The sequence below is a fragment of the Staurois parvus genome, unplaced genomic scaffold, assembly GCF_062004578.1.
Source record: "Staurois parvus isolate SC_StPar_1 unplaced genomic scaffold, SC_StPar_1.0 ptg000262l, whole genome shotgun sequence".
Taxonomy (NCBI): Eukaryota; Metazoa; Chordata; class Amphibia; order Anura; family Ranidae; genus Staurois; species Staurois parvus.
The window spans coordinates 5,316,682-5,335,629 of NW_028318058.1; the positions used below are offsets into that span (position 1 = coordinate 5,316,682).

The 18,948-nt window shown below is 38.1% G+C and overlaps 1 protein-coding gene across 1 annotated transcript in view; it reads left to right on the plus strand.

The window, feature by feature from the left end:
• Positions 1 to 4,943, plus strand: part of CREG2 (cellular repressor of E1A stimulated genes 2) — a 45,472-nt gene extending 40,529 nt beyond the window's left edge. Inside the window, exon 4 of the mRNA XM_089681253.1 lies at positions 4,185 to 4,943. Within this exon, the coding sequence (XP_089537379.1) occupies positions 4,185 to 4,326 (142 nt within the window). The 3' untranslated portion in view covers positions 4,327 to 4,943. The remainder of the gene's footprint in view (positions 1 to 4,184) is intronic.
• Positions 4,944 to 18,948: the final 14,005 nt, after the last annotated feature.

Genomic DNA, 18,948 nt, shown 5'->3' on the forward strand with positions numbered 1-18,948 from the left:
GCTACACAGCAGTTGTGCTTTCCTGCTCATTCTCATAATGCAAGTATATGGGGATCATTTACTAAAAGAGTAGCTCTATTTGGCTAGCAAAACGAATGTTCACAGAGTTTAGTAAATAAGATGAAGCAAGCTTCACTTAAGAAATCAATGTGCAAGGTAAATAAAAAATATTTTTTTTCTTACTTTTTACTTTTATTACACATGATTGGATAATTGAAGTGGACATCTATTTGCTCCATGTGTTCCTGTAGAAAATCAACCCCATTGAAAAACTATTTACTCCCTATGCAGCTGATATCTAATCTCAACAGCAACTTGGATGAGGGAAAGGAAATTTCACTGAGCTACTGAGAGCTTCTTCTATTGGCTAATATACATCTAATATAAAACAAGAAAAAAATAGAAAACTAAATCTGTAAAAATTGAGTATAAAAAAATTCATCTCATATATGAAAATAGGTAAGTATATAACCAGCATTGGCATCATGCTGATGCTTTGTTCAGCCTATAACATTGTTATTAGTTCCTAGTTTCAGTACCCTGACTCCGTAAACCTCTGTTTATTCAAAGTGATTGTAAAGGCTCAAGGTTTTTTTTTATCTTCATGCATTCTATGCATGATGATAAAAAACCTTCTGTGTGCAGCAGCCCCCCCCCCAGCCCCCCTAATACTTACCTGAGCCCCATCACGATCCAACAATGTGCACAAGAGCCTCAGTTCTCCGGGGACTAGCCCTCCTCATTAGCTAAGACAGCAGTGGGAGCCATCAGCTCCCACTACTGTCAGTCACAGCCAATGAGGAGAGAGAGAGGGGGAGCCAAGCAACGGCTCTGTGTGTGAAAAAAAACGCTCGGAAATGAGTCTTGGGTGCCTCCATAGCAAGCTGCTTGCTCTGGGGGCACTTGGCAGGAGGGAGGGGTCCTGGAGTGCTGGCAGAGGCCTGAGAATAGGAGGATCGAGGCTACTCTGTGCAAAACCACTGCACAGAACAGGTAAGTAAGTTTTCCTGAAAATAAAACACTGTCTTATATTTTTTTTGGCTCAAAAAAACACACTAGGTCTTATTTTCAGGGTAGGTCTTATTTCTTAAATGTCCAGGTGTGGATAGAGGGTGGAGAGGTGATCTGCAGGCAGTCGTGGATGAGGGTTACTATGGAGAGGGCTGGCTGATGACAGTTTTGACCTGCAGTCAGATTTTGCGGGGGTGACTTGACAGGTGAGTTTCAGACAGGGTGCAGAGATGAGCCACAGACAGGGTGCAGGGGTGAGTTGCAGATGTGCGTTGCAGAGGTGAGTTGTGGCCAGGGGGTGCAGAGCTGAGCTGTGACTGGGGGGTGCAAAGGTGGGTTGCAACTCAGCTCACCTCTGCACCCCCCCCCCCCCCCAGCCGCAGCTCACCTATGCACCCTGTCTGCAACTCACCTGACTCAGTTTACTTCTGCAACACCTGACTGCAGCTCACCTTTGCATCCCCCCTCCACTGCCCTCATATGGTTAGCTAGCTTTTCAAAACACAGCTGTCAGCAGCCGGCCCCTCTCTATAGTAACTACAGGTCCTATCTTCCCACACAGTGCACCCAGCGCACTTACTCACCGCTCCGCCTCTTCACCCCTAGGGCATCAGCTTCCATGCATTAGGCTGCAGGAGATGCCCCGCCCCTAAACACACTGCATACTGCACCCGCAGATATCTGTTTCTTCCCTGTCCCACAGTGAGTACAGAGGTAGGGAGGTTCTGTGGGAGTGGATGGAGCTGTCACTTCAGCCGTGCTTCTGTGTTTATAAGAGACAGTAGATATTGGTGTGCGCAGGGCCAGTGTCGGAGGTGGCGGAATGGCGTTCAGCCATGTTCCGGCTGAAAAAAAGCCCTGATCATAACTAGGTCTTATACTTTAGCAATTCCCAAAAATAGCACTAGGTCTTATTTTCGGGGTATGCCTTATTTTAGGGGAAACAGGGTATAAAATGTGTGTTATTTTATTTTTTTTATTGCCTTTAATATCACTTTAAGTTCAGCACTTAATGGCAGACCTTATTTTTTAGTTTAAAGAAAAAGAACCATAATTGATGTACTTCAGGGACAAAGCCTTCTTTTCCTTCCCCATGCTGCAATGGATAGCAGTACAGTACAGTACTTCCTTTGTGGATATTTTGATAAATAAGGCCCATATGCTTTCCATGAATAGTCAGCTGTAGACTTGCTCCAGGTCTCTGAAAATATTCAGTGCAAGAATGACTGTCAATTTCAATATCCTTCTCTCAAAATAATTTAACCTGGTTATTTAAGAAGATTTAATATAATGTCAATTTCATTCAGAGGTGCAGCCCTGAAATACTGAAGATTATGATTTCAATTATCTTGAGTTTGCCAAGGAGGCATATCATGTCTCATGAATTTATCAAGACATTTATCATGAATACTGCTATACTGTAACCAATGTTGAACTAGTAGCAGTCTCTGAGTTTAGGTTGATATATAGATATATATATACTATATATATATATATATATATATATATATATATATATATACTGTGTGTGTATATATGTGTGTGTGTGTATATATGTATATATATATATATATATATATATATATATATATATGTATATATATACATATATATACACAGTGCATCCAGAAAGTATTTACAGCGCTTAACATTTGCCACATTTTTTAATGTTACAGCCCATTCTAAAATGGATTAAATTCATTTTTTTCCTCAACATTCTACAAACAATACCCCATAATGACAATGTGAAAGAAATTTTTGTTTGAAATCTTTGCAATTGAAAAAAAACAAATGAAAAAAAAAACACATGTACAAGAGTATTCACAGCCTTTGCCATGACACTCACAATTGAGCTGTGGCGCATCCTGTTCCCACAGATCATCCTTGAGATGTTTCCACAACTTGATTGAAGTCCACCTGTGGGAAATTCAGTTGATTGGACATGATTAGGATAGGCATAAACCTGTCTATATTAGGTTCCACAGTTAACAGTGCATGTTTTTTTCATTAGCCCCTGAACTCACCCTAATGTTTTCTTATGTGTCCATGCACACATCTTCGTTTACAGTCATTTACAGGCAGTTGAGTTTACAGTTGTTTTTTTGAACGCAACAAACTTGTGTTCAGACGTCGATTTTATCAGCGGTTCAAACGCAAAACACTTGTAAATCGCATTTATAAGCGTTTGAAATTTTTTTAACTCTTCCAGTTCCCAATGCTGTCCAGAGCCTTTTTTCATCATAAAAAATGCATTGAAAGCATTTTCTAGGTGCTCAGATGGACAAAACGCTTAACACAGGATGTTCCTACCAAGCTTGTTACACATTGGAATGACCAATTCACACCTCAGACCTCTCCCACCCTTGGAAACAAAAGATATGTTAATGCACATTCACACCTCAAATTCCTCATGAAGACCCCCTGCCAGGTGACCTTAATGACTCACTCCACCAGACACCTTTCCACCCTTGGAAATAAAAGAAATGTTAATGAGCAACTCACACCTAATTATCTCATCACATACTGCTATCTCTGCTTCTACTGTGTGTATTAACTGATGTAGTTAATAATTTACCACTTTTCAGGGCATTCTGGGCATTTGGGAGGTTCTCCTGTGCTTATCTTTAAAAACGCTTCTAAACACAAACACGCATAAACACGTTATGCAAATGTGGCTAAACAGGCGTTTTTTAACCTACGTTTTCCAGCAGTCAGTTTCCATCGTTCAGAAACGTCCTGTGTACATGGGGCCTAAGGCTGTAACATAACAAAATGTGGCAAAAGTTAAGTGCTGTGAATACTTTCTGACAACACACAGCTTTTATGTGGACTGAGTGGTGGCAGCTTTGCCATTATCTTTTGCTAAACTACTCAATCACTCCGCCTCTCAGATGTCTACAGCATAAAGGCTAATCATTTTGTAGTCCAAGATAAGAAATAGAAGAGCTGTTTGAGAACACAAAAAGTATAGAGAAGAGACAGGACAGTTCTGATGTTCTGAGAATTTTACTAGGTATTTTTTCACTTATCAAACAGATATAACAAATTGCTTTCAATGCTATAATAAAAAGACAAAAAGGGAGCAAACAAGAAGTTTATTGTTAGGGTTTACATACACTTTAACATTCATCCTAGTTGTAAACATGTTCAGTTGCCTTTTGTTTCTTTTCCAGACATCCTGATATGCAGAAATGGTCTCAGGATTACAACTGCCTGTTAATGAAGCTGATAGCAGAACATATCTATGTCACAGACTGCTATGGAGGAGTACACAGCCTCTTGCTGGAGGATTACTACAAAGTAAACCCAAACTGATCTAGATTGGATTACTCTCAAACAGCATGGAGTATGACCCCACTCACTGGAAATTATTTGGAACATCATTGATTAAAAACATAATGCTGATATCATTTTGCTTAACAAGATGACTGTTGACAGGCTGTTACATCCAAAGTACAAAAAGCTGTAGATAGTGTTATATTTCAGACAGTTTTAATACAAGTATTTGGTTCATGGTGATATATATATTTAAAAATGTGAATATTGTTAAATGATGTCAAACATTACCAGTATTTACAGGTTCCTTTACAAACCTTGAAGACTGCCAGGCATTCTGATGTATTGGTTAGCTGGTTTAAGATATTTATGACAGTAGAAATGCTAAGGACTGGTTGTTATTTTACCCGGTCCCATTTCATCCAATGCTGGACACACACAAGGACATGGCTTCCTCCTATTTTCTAGCCCCAGTCTGGCCAGCTGGGTAATAAGTCTTTGAAATATCACCCAATCTTACACAATAGAAATATGTAAATTATTGGAAATAGTTTAACCAGGGTAGCAAATCAGATTGTCTGCAACTCAACGTGTATTATCATGATCATCAGCTGAAATTACAGGATGGTGCTACAACGTTAGCATGTCTGGTTCTACACAGAGGGGAATTTATTAATCCTGGAGCAGAATCTGGAACAGCTGTGAATTGCAACCAGTCAGCTTCTATCTTTCATTTTTACAGCTTAAAGCCCTAATTCGGGATCATTTTTCTGGTCATTGGATCAAACAACAAAATCCCTATCTAAATGCCCTTTTTTACTTACCTTAAGCTATGGTCACAGGGCACCACAGCCCGAGTCTTCACCTCATCATCATGGGGAAGGGGGCGGTAGAGAACTGTCAATCTTGGGCTCCATTTGCTGAACTTAAACCCCCCCCCAATTCCTGGTGGGGACCATAAGGAGGTGAGTATATCTGGGTTCACAAGGTAAGGGGAAAATTGCCTAGTAGAGTTAGAGCAATGTTTCTTAACCTTTTTTCAGTCAACGCACACTTTAAAACTATGCACAATCTTGAGCCACCACATTCTAAAATGTAAAAAAAAGCTAAAGCAATAGTTTTATATATTGCAGCAACATCCACACATGCTGAATTCCAAAGTTAGAGCTCATTTTTTCTTCCAAAGCAAATACACCTTTTATCACTGGTACTGACTAGTATTCCAATGTTACTCTTCTCCCTCTGTTTGTTTCCCTCATTCAGCTAATGTCCCTGTGCTGACAGAGAGGGGAAGGTTGTAATGATGCACAATGAAAACCTGTGGCCTTGTGTAACTAAAAGGCAGGTTTGATCCAACATTTTGCCAATACACTCCTGAAGAAACCTGAAGGCCCCCCCCCCTTTGGTACCTGGCACCCTAATTAAAAAAGGCTGGGTTAGAGGTTGGGGGGGGGGAGAAGGGTAGTAAAAAACAAGCAGAATACAGAGTCTGGTTGGTTACTACAGTGGATATAAAAAGTCTACACACACCTGTTAAAATGTCAGGTTTCTGTGATGTAAAAAAATGAGACAAAGATAAATCATTTCAGAACTTTTTCCACCTTTTAATGTAACATTAATTTTCATCAATTTTGGAGGGACGTCCAGTTCTTGGTAATGTCACTGTTGCACCATATTTTCTCCACTTGATGATGACTGTCTTCAGCCTCTTGGCAGCCTCCCAGACCAGTCTTTCTTCTCGTCTTTTCATCAATTTTGGAGGGACGTCCAGTTCTTGGTAATGTCACTGTTGTACCATATTTTCTCCACTCGATGATGACTGCCTTCACTGTATTCCATGGTATATCTAATGCCTTGGAAATTTTTTTGTGCGCTTCTCCGGACTGATACCTTTTAACAATGATAGATCAACAAAGATCCCTGTGATGCTTTGGAAGCTCTCTGCGGACCATGGATTTTGCTGAAGGATGCAACTAAGAAAATGTCAGGAAAGATCTACTAGAACAGCTTAACTTTAGTAGGGATTAATCAGAGGCACTTTAAATGATGGCAAGTGTGTACTGACTCCTATTTAGCATGATTTTGAATTTGATTGCTTAATTCTGAACACAGAATCCCCAGTTATAAGAGGGTGTGCACACTTATGCAAACACATTATTTTTGTTTTTTATGTTTACTTCCCCCCATAAAAGATTTCAGGGTTTTTTTTTTTCAATTGAGTTGTAGAGTTTACAGGTCACATTAAAGGTGGAAAAAGTTCTGAAATTATTTATTTTTGTCTAATTTTTTTTTATATCGCAGAAACCTGACATTTTAACAGGGGTGTGTAGACTTTTTATATCCACTGTATGTGATGCAATTACCATATAAAAACATTCTGTCCTGTATTCCTTTTTGAAAAGGAACTGTTTCATATTGCTCATCTACACCAAATCAGATTTTCACATTCATTCTCCAACTGTCATTTTCCAGAGCATAGTTATACATGCTAGGGGTGATTAACAAAGACTTGCGCATGCTGTAAAATCTGCCAGTTTCTATATACCTGCTTAATTAGTGCTTCCTGTGACAAATTAAAATGGAACTAAACCTATTGATAACAGTTTAAAAAAACAGATACATTCCCAGCATGCTGGGAAAGCTAACTGATACATTTGCTTGTGCTCTCAACCAAACTGTCAAATCATCAAATGGCTGCAGACATAACTGATCACATGTGCAGCACTAGAGCAGTTGCATCAAACAGAAGCTACAATGGCAGCTTCCTTGGCTTAGTTCCATCTAAAAGTTGCACGCGACAGTTTGTTAATTTGTTGCATGGTGCTTAGGTGGCAGATTAGAGCGTGCTTATTTTAGCATGCACCAAAGGTTTAGTGTAAATCTGAACATACATTTTTTTTTTTTGCTAATCATCACTGTCTTCTCCTCCTCATTACAATATTTAAGCCACTTCGGTAATGGTATATATATTAGAACTGTTTTTAAATTAGAATATTGGCCCAAATGCATTATTTTGGACCACATGATCAGATACTTATAGAAACAGTTGCTCAGCAACTTTATTGTGATTTGGCATGGCTTGCATACCAAGACATAAAACTGACATTTTTTATTTGGTGCATAGTATAAATCAACCTATATTCACACAAAAAAACACACTTGCTTTGTTAATCTCCCTGGATATGTCAAAATTCAGACTTTCCCTAAAAAATACATTTGAAGGGTGACAGTTTGCTGTGAGCAACAAAAAGCAGTTCTTAGCACAGCACTTTCATGTGGGGCACTGTATGTTTTAAAAAGAACCGAGAATGATTTGCATAACTGCTGCATGGGAGAGCCCTTGCCTTAGTGTGCAAGTATGCATACATTATAGTTTTATATTACGTTAACCACTTCTTCTCTGCTCTCCTACAGCACCATAGTTTCACTTTAACTTATGCAGAAATTTCAAACTCAGATATTAAATCAAACCTATATTTGCTCCTTGTTTAGCTTTACGTACTGTCAGTCTGCTGATTCAGCTAATAGGTAAGTGGTTACAGGTTACCAAATATCTAACAGTTGTGCCCTGTCAATTGCCTGACCTCACGTTCTGTCTCTCCCATGGAGGCTTCCCCAGTATGTATGTACCCTTTTTATTTAATGTGCTTAGCTTTTCTAGATGTCTTCCTGCTGGTCACATGGCAAGTCAGGGTTCTGTTGTTTTCAAGCAGTGGACTGTCCTTGGAGATGTCAGCACTGCTCTTTGCATCAATACTCTATGAATGAAGGCACTGTGGTGATGCCACTTTTTGGGGGCTGGGCCATGACAGTTTGCATTCATAGTATGTCTGCATTCCTTCAGGTTGAATAACTCTGGACGTTATTCAGCTCAGAAGACTGAGAATATTTTGTTGCACTTCAGGTGACAGCTCTAACATGGAGTATGGCAGTCTGACCTGCTTTTTTTTGTTCACTGCCTGGGATCCCATTTATTTTGGTGTAGACCACAGGTGTCAAACTGGTGGCCCTCCAGCTGTTGCCAAACTACAAGTCCCATGAGGCATTGCAAGATTGACAGTTACAAGCATAACTCCCAAAGATAGAGGCATGATGGGACTTGTAGTTTTGCAACAGCTGGAGGGCCACCTGTTTGACACCCCTGGTGTCCCTTTAAACATTTATCTGCATGCTCCGTCTGACTGTCTGCCCTCGGTAACTTTACATGTACATTATCTATTATAAAAGGTTAACAAACAGCTCAGGTGTGACATAAGGAGTGAGTTTATTATAGTTTTGCCATTTGGGGAGTTTTCTTTTGGTGATGTTGCTATCAACTCATTTATGTTACAGTATTGTAAATAAAGCAGTGTAGTACCTTTGATATTTTTGCACATAGAGTAGGTCTGCAGCCCCCATTCTCTCTAATCTTTATATGAACAGACAAAGTGAATGTCTAAGCAGAATGTACTGTATGTATAACATTAATTAGAATGATATTAAGAACAGAAATTCTAACAGTTATCTTATGTTGTAGCTGTTAACATCAAACTGCAGCCAAAATATTTTGTTTTTCAATTCTGAACAATGGGGGATGGTTAGAAGCTTTGTAAGTTTCTTTTTTTTAATCACTGTATCTTTACTGAGAGATTTTCTGCTGTCTTCCTGTACTATTGACATCAGACCAAGAAATGAGGTGTTTTGGCAGACATCTGTGCAGTTATCCACACACAGCCCTATCCAAGTTTCCCCATGATTATTAACTCAACTCTACAAAAAGAGGCTGTTTGAGCTCTTGGTATTACTTGGTCTTGAGAACACATACATGTAGCAAGTCCATTTATTTTCTCTCATCCTTCACAAAAAGTCGCTAATGAAAAAAATATTACAAGCAGAACAAACGTTTTTTTTTTAAATCAACACTCAAAAGCAAAATTTGCTGTACTATAGTTTTAGTTGATGTATTTTGTATTACATTTTCAAAGAAATTCAAAGCTGAACTCTAGGCAGATAGACACAGATTGAAGTATTTCAAAGGTTTGTTTTTTTTCTTGTTTGATTTGTTGATTGGATTTTGAATCACAAGAGTGTTTTTGTTTTTTAATTAAAATAACAAATGTGGAATGCTTACCTGCTCTGTGCAATGCTAATGCACAGAGCAGCCCCAGTCCTCCCCTTCTGGGGTCCCGCTGGTGCTACAGGCCCCTGCCTCTATAGCAAGCCACTGGATCCCAAGCCAGGCTGTGTGTGTTTCTGAACACACACAGCACAGCTCAGCCTGCCACCTGCTCTCTGTTCACAGGATTTGATTGACAGCAGCAGGAGCCAATGGTTCCTGCTGCTGCCTCTGTGAGCAGAGAGAGAGGAGCAAATGCAGAATCACACAGCGTTGGATTGAGTGAGGATCCAAGTAAGTATAGAGCAGGGTGAGGGGATATGTAATAACTGATATGTTAAGAAATGTATTTTCCTAAATACAAGCAGTGTAAGTACATCAGTTTGGCTTGGCATCAGCCGAGTGTAAGAAGATGTAGCAGCTGACGAAAGACAGTCTATTAATGTGCTGACAAAAAGATTGCTGATATAGAGTTAGGACTGTAGTACACTAGGTTGCCATGAAATGACCCTGCAGCTTATGCATATTTTTGCAAATGTGTGCAAACTAAACCCCTGGTTTAATGTGAACTGTTAGACAGGACAATTCGGTTTGTTGCAGGCTGGCTGGTAGGTGAGCCTGGAATTTTTCTTTGTTGTTGTTTGATATGAAGACAACACAGAGTGACAGAGAGATGAGCTCATCAGTGTGCTGCTTCTCCCTTCAGTGTCCAGTCACTGGCTGAGGCAGATCCAGGATGATCTGGTCTAAGAAAAAATGGGTTGAATGATGATAGCTGTCATACTAAGGACTAACTATTAATAGGCTATTTGTTTTTATCTTGTTATTTCTGGCTTGAATTCTCCATTAAGCTCATTGGCTGAGCATTTATAGGGGATAGTTGTGTGCCTGGGATAATTTTTGCCCACCCAATCACTCTTTTCCCCCTGACACAGCATTCCCCCCTCCAAATATGCAGCTTGCCTGATGAAACTCACGTTTTGTTTTACACTTTATTACATAACGTTCCTTTCCCATACATTGGCATGAAAAGTTTTACAATTTTTTTTAAAGTGTAGAACTAATGTACAAAGTGGAATAACTTAGAAAGAATCAACCTAGGCTGGCCATACACTATGCAAATTTTGACTAGTTTTTGATGAACAGAATAGAATTCACTCTGTGGCTGACCCTGTGGCCACCTTCCCACCTGACATCCATCAACTGAAAAATGGAAGGAGCCGAATCAAAAATTGTCAGCTGAACAATGGCTGCATCCAGTCAGATGCAGCAGGTGTTCAGGTATTCTGACAGCCACCAGAGGTATGGCAGAATACAATAGGAGCAGTGGGGGATTTGGTCATCCATACTGTTTAGTGGAGGAATCTGTTCGATTCTAAAATCTAAGATTGTGTGGTCCGTTTTAGATTGCAGATAAAATGATGAGAGTAGGTTTCTAATTTTCTACTATTGTTTACAGCAAATTGTTGTTCTATATAGTGCTCTGATGTCAGGATCTATGTTTTTTTTCTGTTTTTTAGGACAGTCCTGGGGTTGTGTCTTTCAGTATTGCAAGTACAGCTCTGACAGTGTAGGTAGTTACAATACTCCCTTTAAAATGTAAACACATTTCTTTTGAAAACCTTTCTCGGGGCGGCATAACAGTATATGCACATGTAGCTGTTGACATAAGGTGAGTATGATTTTTGATGGTTTTCTGAAATACCAGTGGATTTCTAGTGATAGTGCTCTCCAGTCATTTTTGATTGGACTATCTTCTACAACCCATTGTGGAATCATACTAATGTGTTAAGATTTATTACATATTTTAGCTTTAAACAAGAGCCTTACTTTCTGCTAAACATACATAAAAGTATGTATTGCTTTCATGTGCCATTGTTATGAATGATTGATTTTTTTCAGCTGAACTAATAAAATTGTGAATCGTTTGCCTGTAAATTTAATTTGTATCATACTGTACTGAATGCTGCCTTTAGAGAATAAATGTTATGTCTTTACACTAGGCATCACATTTCTATCTTATTAATAAATCTGACAGCATACTTCAAACAGGAAGCACATTCTGAAATGTGCTTTTAATATTGACATCACATATTTTATTACTGAGCACAAATAAATTAAAGCTCAAACATGATTAAGGTATATCCAGAGTATAATCCTTTACTATTCTAGCTTTATAATTATTTGGTTTCATGATTGCATCAGATGGGCAGGAAACAGGAAAAAGTATCTGGTCTTAGGTGCTAGCCCAAATGCTTGGATACGAGTCATCTGCTATGGAAAAGTACCATAAGATTTTAAAGCAGAACTCTGGGGTAAAATGTTTTGGCCCATGCAGTGGGACTGAGCCCCCACCGCATGAGTTAGCTGCTTGTTTTGTCCAGGGGGCCTCTGAAAGGATATAGATACCCAATCCCTCAAACTTCCTGAAAATGGTGGTCTCCCACATCCAACAGTGGACTGTTCCTGCTGTCCTCACATCCGGAGCTGGTCTTTGGACCATTCACAAGACTGCAGGGGGCAGAAACGGCAGGGTCCGGTCGTGAGCTTGGAGGATCAGCAGATTAGATGAGTATATCTCCACTCTTATCACCCCTAGACAAAAACAAGCAGTCAACCCATGCAGTGCAGGCACAGCCACACTACATGGTACAAAAACGTTTTTTCCTGGAATTCTACTTTAAGGACTGATTAATTTAACTGATTATACACAAGGAAATGTACTTGAGTACCCAGCTGAAGAGCTTTTCCAAGTGATATGCCCATCCCCTGTTCAGCGCAAGTTTCCTATAGGTTTGATGCTGGTTAATCAACTGGTGGCTGCATTGTGTGTGATTCCCCAAAGTTCTATACTACCATTTTACCCTAAACACTGTAAATGAGTATTTAGTTTCTTAGAGTTGTATGTCTTTGGTTAAAAAAAAAAGAAAATCACGATACCCTTGGTGCTCAAACTGGGGCCCTTTGGCACTTAGTTGTACTGCGCTCAACAGTAGTGTTTGTTTTGTTGTATACTAAAGCAAGCAAAAGAGAAATATTAAATACACACTGCAATAAAAAATATATAAAATGAAAAAAATAAAAAAGAATTATTAATATAAAGTCCCACTCCAAATCAATAGTGAAAAATAAAAATAAAAAAATATAAAAAAATTAATTCCTGAAAGTCCTTTTCCCAAAAAAACTTTTTTACTCGTGTTTCCACTGAGATAGTGCTCAAATAAAACACCACACTCATCAGATAATGGTGAAAAAAAAATAAATAATAAAAATGAATAAATTAAAATAAAAAGATATATATATAAATTGAATGCATTCACCCCTATGTAAGCACCCAGATAAGGCTATTACCAATTTGACCAAAAACAGTTTATGTCGATTTCTGCATTTAACCCTTTAGGTGCCAAAGTACCTAACTGGTATATCCATTTTGTTTCATTCTGTGACACAGATTTAACCACATCACCCCCCCTCTAAGGGGTTTTGACTCTATCTATGCCACAAAACATCAAAGATGATGGATCTCTATCATGAAATATTCTATAATGATGCGATAGACTATGATATTTGTAACCCTTTTTAATGTTCCTAATGTGTTCCCCTAATCTTGTGGACAATTTTCTAGTGGTTCTACCTATATACTGGAGATGACAAGGACATTCCATTACATATGTGACATAAGTACTATCACATGAAATAAATTATCTAATCTTATGAGACATCCCATTAGTTCGTAGCTGAAATTGCGTATAACTCTTATTCTTGTCAACCTTCATATTTCTACATGCCAAACATATCCTACATTTGAAAAAACGGCTCTATCCAAAAAAGTTAGTTTTTTCAAGGGTGCATCTGGAACATTTTTTTACCAACTTATTCCTCAGGGTTGGTGGTTTCCTATAAATGAATTTTGGTTTCTTTGGCAATAACTTTTTTAATACATCATCTCTTTTTAATATAGGCCAGTGACTGCTAATAATATTTCCAATTAGTTTAGATTGGTTGGAAAAACTTGTAATGAAGGCTAGATCCCCATTGGTGTTTAACTTTCATTTTTTATGTAATAAATCATCTCTATTTATCTTATTAACTTGTTCTACTGCGTCGTGATGACAACAATGATTTTGAGGTACAATCAAAAATAGTGCTACAAAGATTTAAAGAAAAAGGTTATAGGAAAGAAATTTTAATCGACGCAGTAGAACAAGTTAATAAGATAAATAGAGATGATGGAAACACGGGTCAAAAAGTTTTTGGGGAAAAGGACTTTCAGGAATATAATTTATTTTTTTATTTTTCACTATTGATTTGGAATGGGACTTATTATTAATAATTCTTTTTTATTTTTTTCATTTTATATATTTTTTATTGCAGTGTGTATTTATTAATTTTCACATATTTGCGCTGTTTTGATATTTTATGTATTTTTTTGGTGTTTACACTAATGAGCAGCAGCATTTATTTGGTATATAATTTCACGTTTTTTTGGCGCTGGTGATTTGTATTTTAAAAGAGAAATATTCTTTAGCATATTTTGTTTTTGTCAACTTTCTATAGCAAAACCTTAACTCAATATTATATGCCGCACTTTGGTGATGTCAAGGGCTGTACTTAAAAGAGTAACTCCACTTTTGTTGAGAAAAAAACATTCCCCTCGAAAAAAACATTCCCTTCTTGGTGATCTATGTGCATTGCAGGAGTTTTAATAAACTTTCTTGTAAATTCCTACCTTTTTTATTCTGTAGAAATAGCTGTCTGTCTGTGTTCATGTGCAAAGTGAATGTGAATGTGAATGGGAATTACTTTTTCATTGTTGATCAGCTGCTGCACTTGCAGGGCTCTAATGAGGAAAGTGGTCTGAATCAATTTAGACATGCTTAACTCTTTGGGAGTATCTCACCAAAAGCTAAATTTTGTTTCAGAGGATGCCCAAAATCTGATTTGTTTCTTAGTGCAGACTTGTGGTAAAATTAGTGAGTCAATCACACAAGCAGGAAATTGCATTTTTGGGATTGTTCAGTACACCTTCTGTGTTCAGAACACCTCCTGGAAAGGTTATTTTTGTAACATATTACAATATGGCTTGTGTTGCAAAATTATATGCACTATTTTTTCCAACAAAAGTGGGGTTACTCTTACCCTAGAATTCCAGCCTAACATTAACTAGTCTAAAAAATGTTCCCTTCCCCCTCCTTCTACCTATACTGATTAACCTGTGAAAAAAAAGATCTGTATAATTACCTATTTTAGTCCGCTCCAGTTCAGTCACATGATCCCCTGTGCCCATAAGTGGTGGCTGCAGGGGAGAGGAGGGAGCACTCAACAACGGCTGGAAATTCTGGTGGTGGTGACATCACCCATAGGCTCCCATGTCCCAGCCATTGTAGGCACTCTCTCCGCTCTCCTGCAGCTGCCAACACTCTCAGACACAAGGAATCCAGAGCTGCGAATCATGTGACTGGACCCGAGCAGACTAAAATCAGGTAAGTATACACATCAGCAGGAGTGGAGAGGGAACATTTTTATGACTAGATAGTATTAGACTAGATTTCTGCTTTAAGGTAATCTATATAATATAAGCTGGCCACTACTGATGTATAGTGGATTTTCTGTACTAAACATAGTAGCATATGCTTTCATGCCCCTTGTCAGCCTCTACCAGTCCACATGCAGTAGTGGAGAAAGAGAGGTTTTTAAAGCTAAACTCCTGAAATTCAGTCACTCACTAAAATGTGCTATTGTGCTGTGTAATTACTATGGATTAGGTCCAATGAGGTGCATGCCACCTCATGGACTTATCTCTATAAATTACTGTTTTACTATTGCTATACCTCTGGTGCTATAACACTGGACCTTTGGGTCTTGACTCCTGCAGCTCCTTTGGCTCCTGCAACTCCTGCAAAAAAAAAAACCCAAAGCCTTCTGTGAATGGACAGCAGAGGAGTGGGTACACAGAACAACTGCTGCTTGAGAAAGCAGTACCGCTCATGTCAGAGCACCAGGAGTGTAGCAATAGATGTATTCCCGGTGCTTAGTAAAACTTTCCATTTTAAATAAAATAGATAAGTCCAGGAGGAGGCATGCACTTAATTGGACTTTACCCATAGAAAGCCAGCACATTTTAGAAAGTGGCTGAACTCCTGGAGTTCAGCTTTAAGCAAATATTTATCTGTTCTGTGGGTATCCAAGAGAGAATATTCTTTAGTTCATATACACAAATAACCAAAAATATTTGTTTGTAAATACTAGCATGTGGCTAGCTGGTTCAGGGCAAAGTGCATTCAAGTTGTGAATTCTCTGATCTAAAAGCACTAAACTGTGTTGAATGTTTAACTAGCTTTATACACATTTTAAAACACATGCTTTACAAATTAGAATTTACAAGTTTATGAATTACTGAAGGTGTGAGTACATAGGAATTTGTTTGTCTAAGATATGTTTTCCTTCTTGTACAAGTCTATTGGAATGCAAAGGAGAGCCCAAAGCAACTCTGCGCTGCACTTTGTTGTGTTATGAAAACAGTTCATTAGGCATAGGCAACCTCAGCACTTTTGAAACTACAAGTACCATGAGATATTGCAAGATTTTGACAGCCACATACATGACTCCCAGAAGCAGAGGCATGATGGGATTTGTATATTCACCACAGCTGGAATGCTGAGGTTGCCCACCCAAGGAGTACATTCAAAATTACCAGACTAGGTCCCTTTTCTGAGGCTTTATCAGTCTCTCCTCTGTGGGCCAAACAATAGTACAATACTTTCTTGTGTTCTAGCCACACGTAAAACAATACACAAAGGGTGTTGAATTTCCCAGTCTATAGGGGTATATGCCAAAGATACAAAAGGTGTGGAGTTCCCAGTCTATAGGGATATATGTCAATGATATAAAAGGTGTTGGTATTCATAGTCTAAAGGGTATATTCCAAAGATACAAAAGGCGTTGGAGTTCCCAGCCTATAGGGGTATATGCCAATGATACAAAAGGCATTGGCGTTCCTGGCCTATAGGAGTATATGCCAATGATACCAAAGGTGCTGGAGTTCCCAGTCTATAGGGGCATATGCCAATGATAAAAAAAGGTGTTGGAGTACCCAGTCTATAGGGGTATATGCCAATTATATAAAAGGTTTTGGCGTTCACTACAAGTATATGCCAATGATAGAAAATGCATTGGAGTTCCCGCCCTATAGGGGTATATGCCAATGAAACAAAAGGCGTTGGCGTTCCCGGCCTATAGGGGTATATGCTAATGATACAAAAGACATTGGAGTTCCCAGTCTATAGGGGTATATGCCAATGACAGAAAATGCATTGGATTACCTTTGTCTATAGGGGTACATGCCAATGCTATAAAAGGTGATGGCGTTCACATTCTATAAGGGTATATGCTAATGATACAAAAGGTATTGAATATTGGTAAATGAGCCCTAATAGATGGCCAGAAGGATTAACCCATAAAATAAAACAGCTATTGGCTTTCGCTTATATAAGACAAAATAGATGATTTAAATACCAGAATAAATTGTGATTTTCCATACCACCTATCATTCAATAATAAACTCGGAACATGTTTGCTATACATTGCTTTGCTAATGAGCACTTGTTGCCTGTGCTTTGCAAAATCATACCCAACTCCCTTATTGCAAAACGTCTTTACGTTAGTTGCATCTCCTGCCAAAATACCATAGGGGCGTATTTATAAAGCAGTGAATCAGACATTCAACAAACATTCACTACAGGTGAATCCTCCAGGTGCATGTGTTTTAAATGAGAATGATTGATTCACCATCAATAAATACTTAGTGAAAGTCACATTCACTGCCTTATAAATATGCTTCATAGTGTATAGGCAGCATTGCTGTAGCATCTGTATCTAGGATGTGTTTCAATACAAGTGTTAAATATTGCCTCCTAGCTGAACAAGTAAGAACAAGTATGCAATTGGAAAGATGAGTTTGTCTTCTGTGATTTCAGAGCACATATATGAACATAGCTTGGGGGCAATGATAACTTCTCCTACCAGTATTTTCCCTACTTATACAAATCACATTGTAATAATATCCCTACCATACTGTTTATATGAATGTTCTTTTAAAACATGGTACTAATGTTTTAGTAAAGATTATTATTATTATACAGGATTTATATAGCACCAACAGATTGCTCAGCGCTTTACAATATAACGGGAGACAATACAGCAACAATACAGTTCAATACAAGAGGGTTAGGAGGGCCCTGCTCCTTGGAGCTTACAATCTAAAAGGGAGGGCATACATAATAATACATAAAACCACAAAAGTCACAGTGAGCAATGATACACGTGCAGGGAGTGGTTAGGTGTATCATTGCAGTTAGGTATGTCTGTCATTATATTTAGTAAAACAAATTTATGAGCACAGTGATATCTAGAAACCGAGTGACACATAGTTAACTTGTGACAATTGTTTTCTTGATATTCCTGTACTCACATACCTTTTGTTAAATATTGTGCCCTAAAACCACTTCACATATTTATAACTATCTACAGTTTATTTTTATCAGTCTGTCTCAATTTATAACAATTATCTTATAAATCTACTGATGAATTATATACCTTCTTGCCATTTACAATCTTGGCATGTTATACGTTTTGGTTTAGTTTATTGTGTACAGCATTTAGAATTTGTACAAAAATGTGAATTGGATGTCAGATGTTCAAATTGATGTACTGCAAGTCTAGTATACAAAAGCCAAACCCAAGAAACCAAAATGAGACTTTTAAAGTACAAGTAATGTAATGTAATGTAAACTAATTATACTGTTAAAAAATTATTTTTTGTTGTCCAATAAAAGATTATCTTGTTTATAATATTATTTTTGTTAATAAGTTTATTTTTATTAATAAAAGTATTTGTACAGTATTCATCCACACGTCTATCACCCATCAAATATGTTCTGATGATGCCCTGCAAAACAATGAAACAATATAAATTCATCAACATCAACACTATGATGGGAAGGCTGTATGTATTCTTCACATGTTGTGTGAACAATTTAACTTCTTCTGGAGAGAGGTGTGTATAATATAGATAGATAGATAGATAGATATGCTGTATGTATAATATCCAACACACCATCACTTGCGTGTAATCTGTGAATGCCTTATAGGTTAGGGATCCCAAGAGAAAATCAGAAGAAGAAATCTAGGCGAGTCTCATGGATTCCAGTATGTTTGTTTAATGGAGATTGTAAAAATATAGTCTGATCAGCAGCAGGAGCACTACACAGCTGTTAATCCCCATGCTGTAATCTAGACCAAGGGTCTCCAATCTTTCTAAACAAAGGGCCAGTTTATTGTCCTTCAGACTTTGGGGGGACTTACTTTGGCCAGCAGAAGCGAACATTTTCCTGGCATTAGTGGGAGTAAACATCACCATATTTGGTATTAGGGGGAAGAGTAGTGCCCAATCATTGGTATAATTTGGTGGAATTATGCCCCTTTATTGGTGTAAGTGGGAGAAATGGTGCCCCATTGTTGATGTCAGTGGATTGGAGGGTGTCCATAATTGGTATCAGTGATCAGGA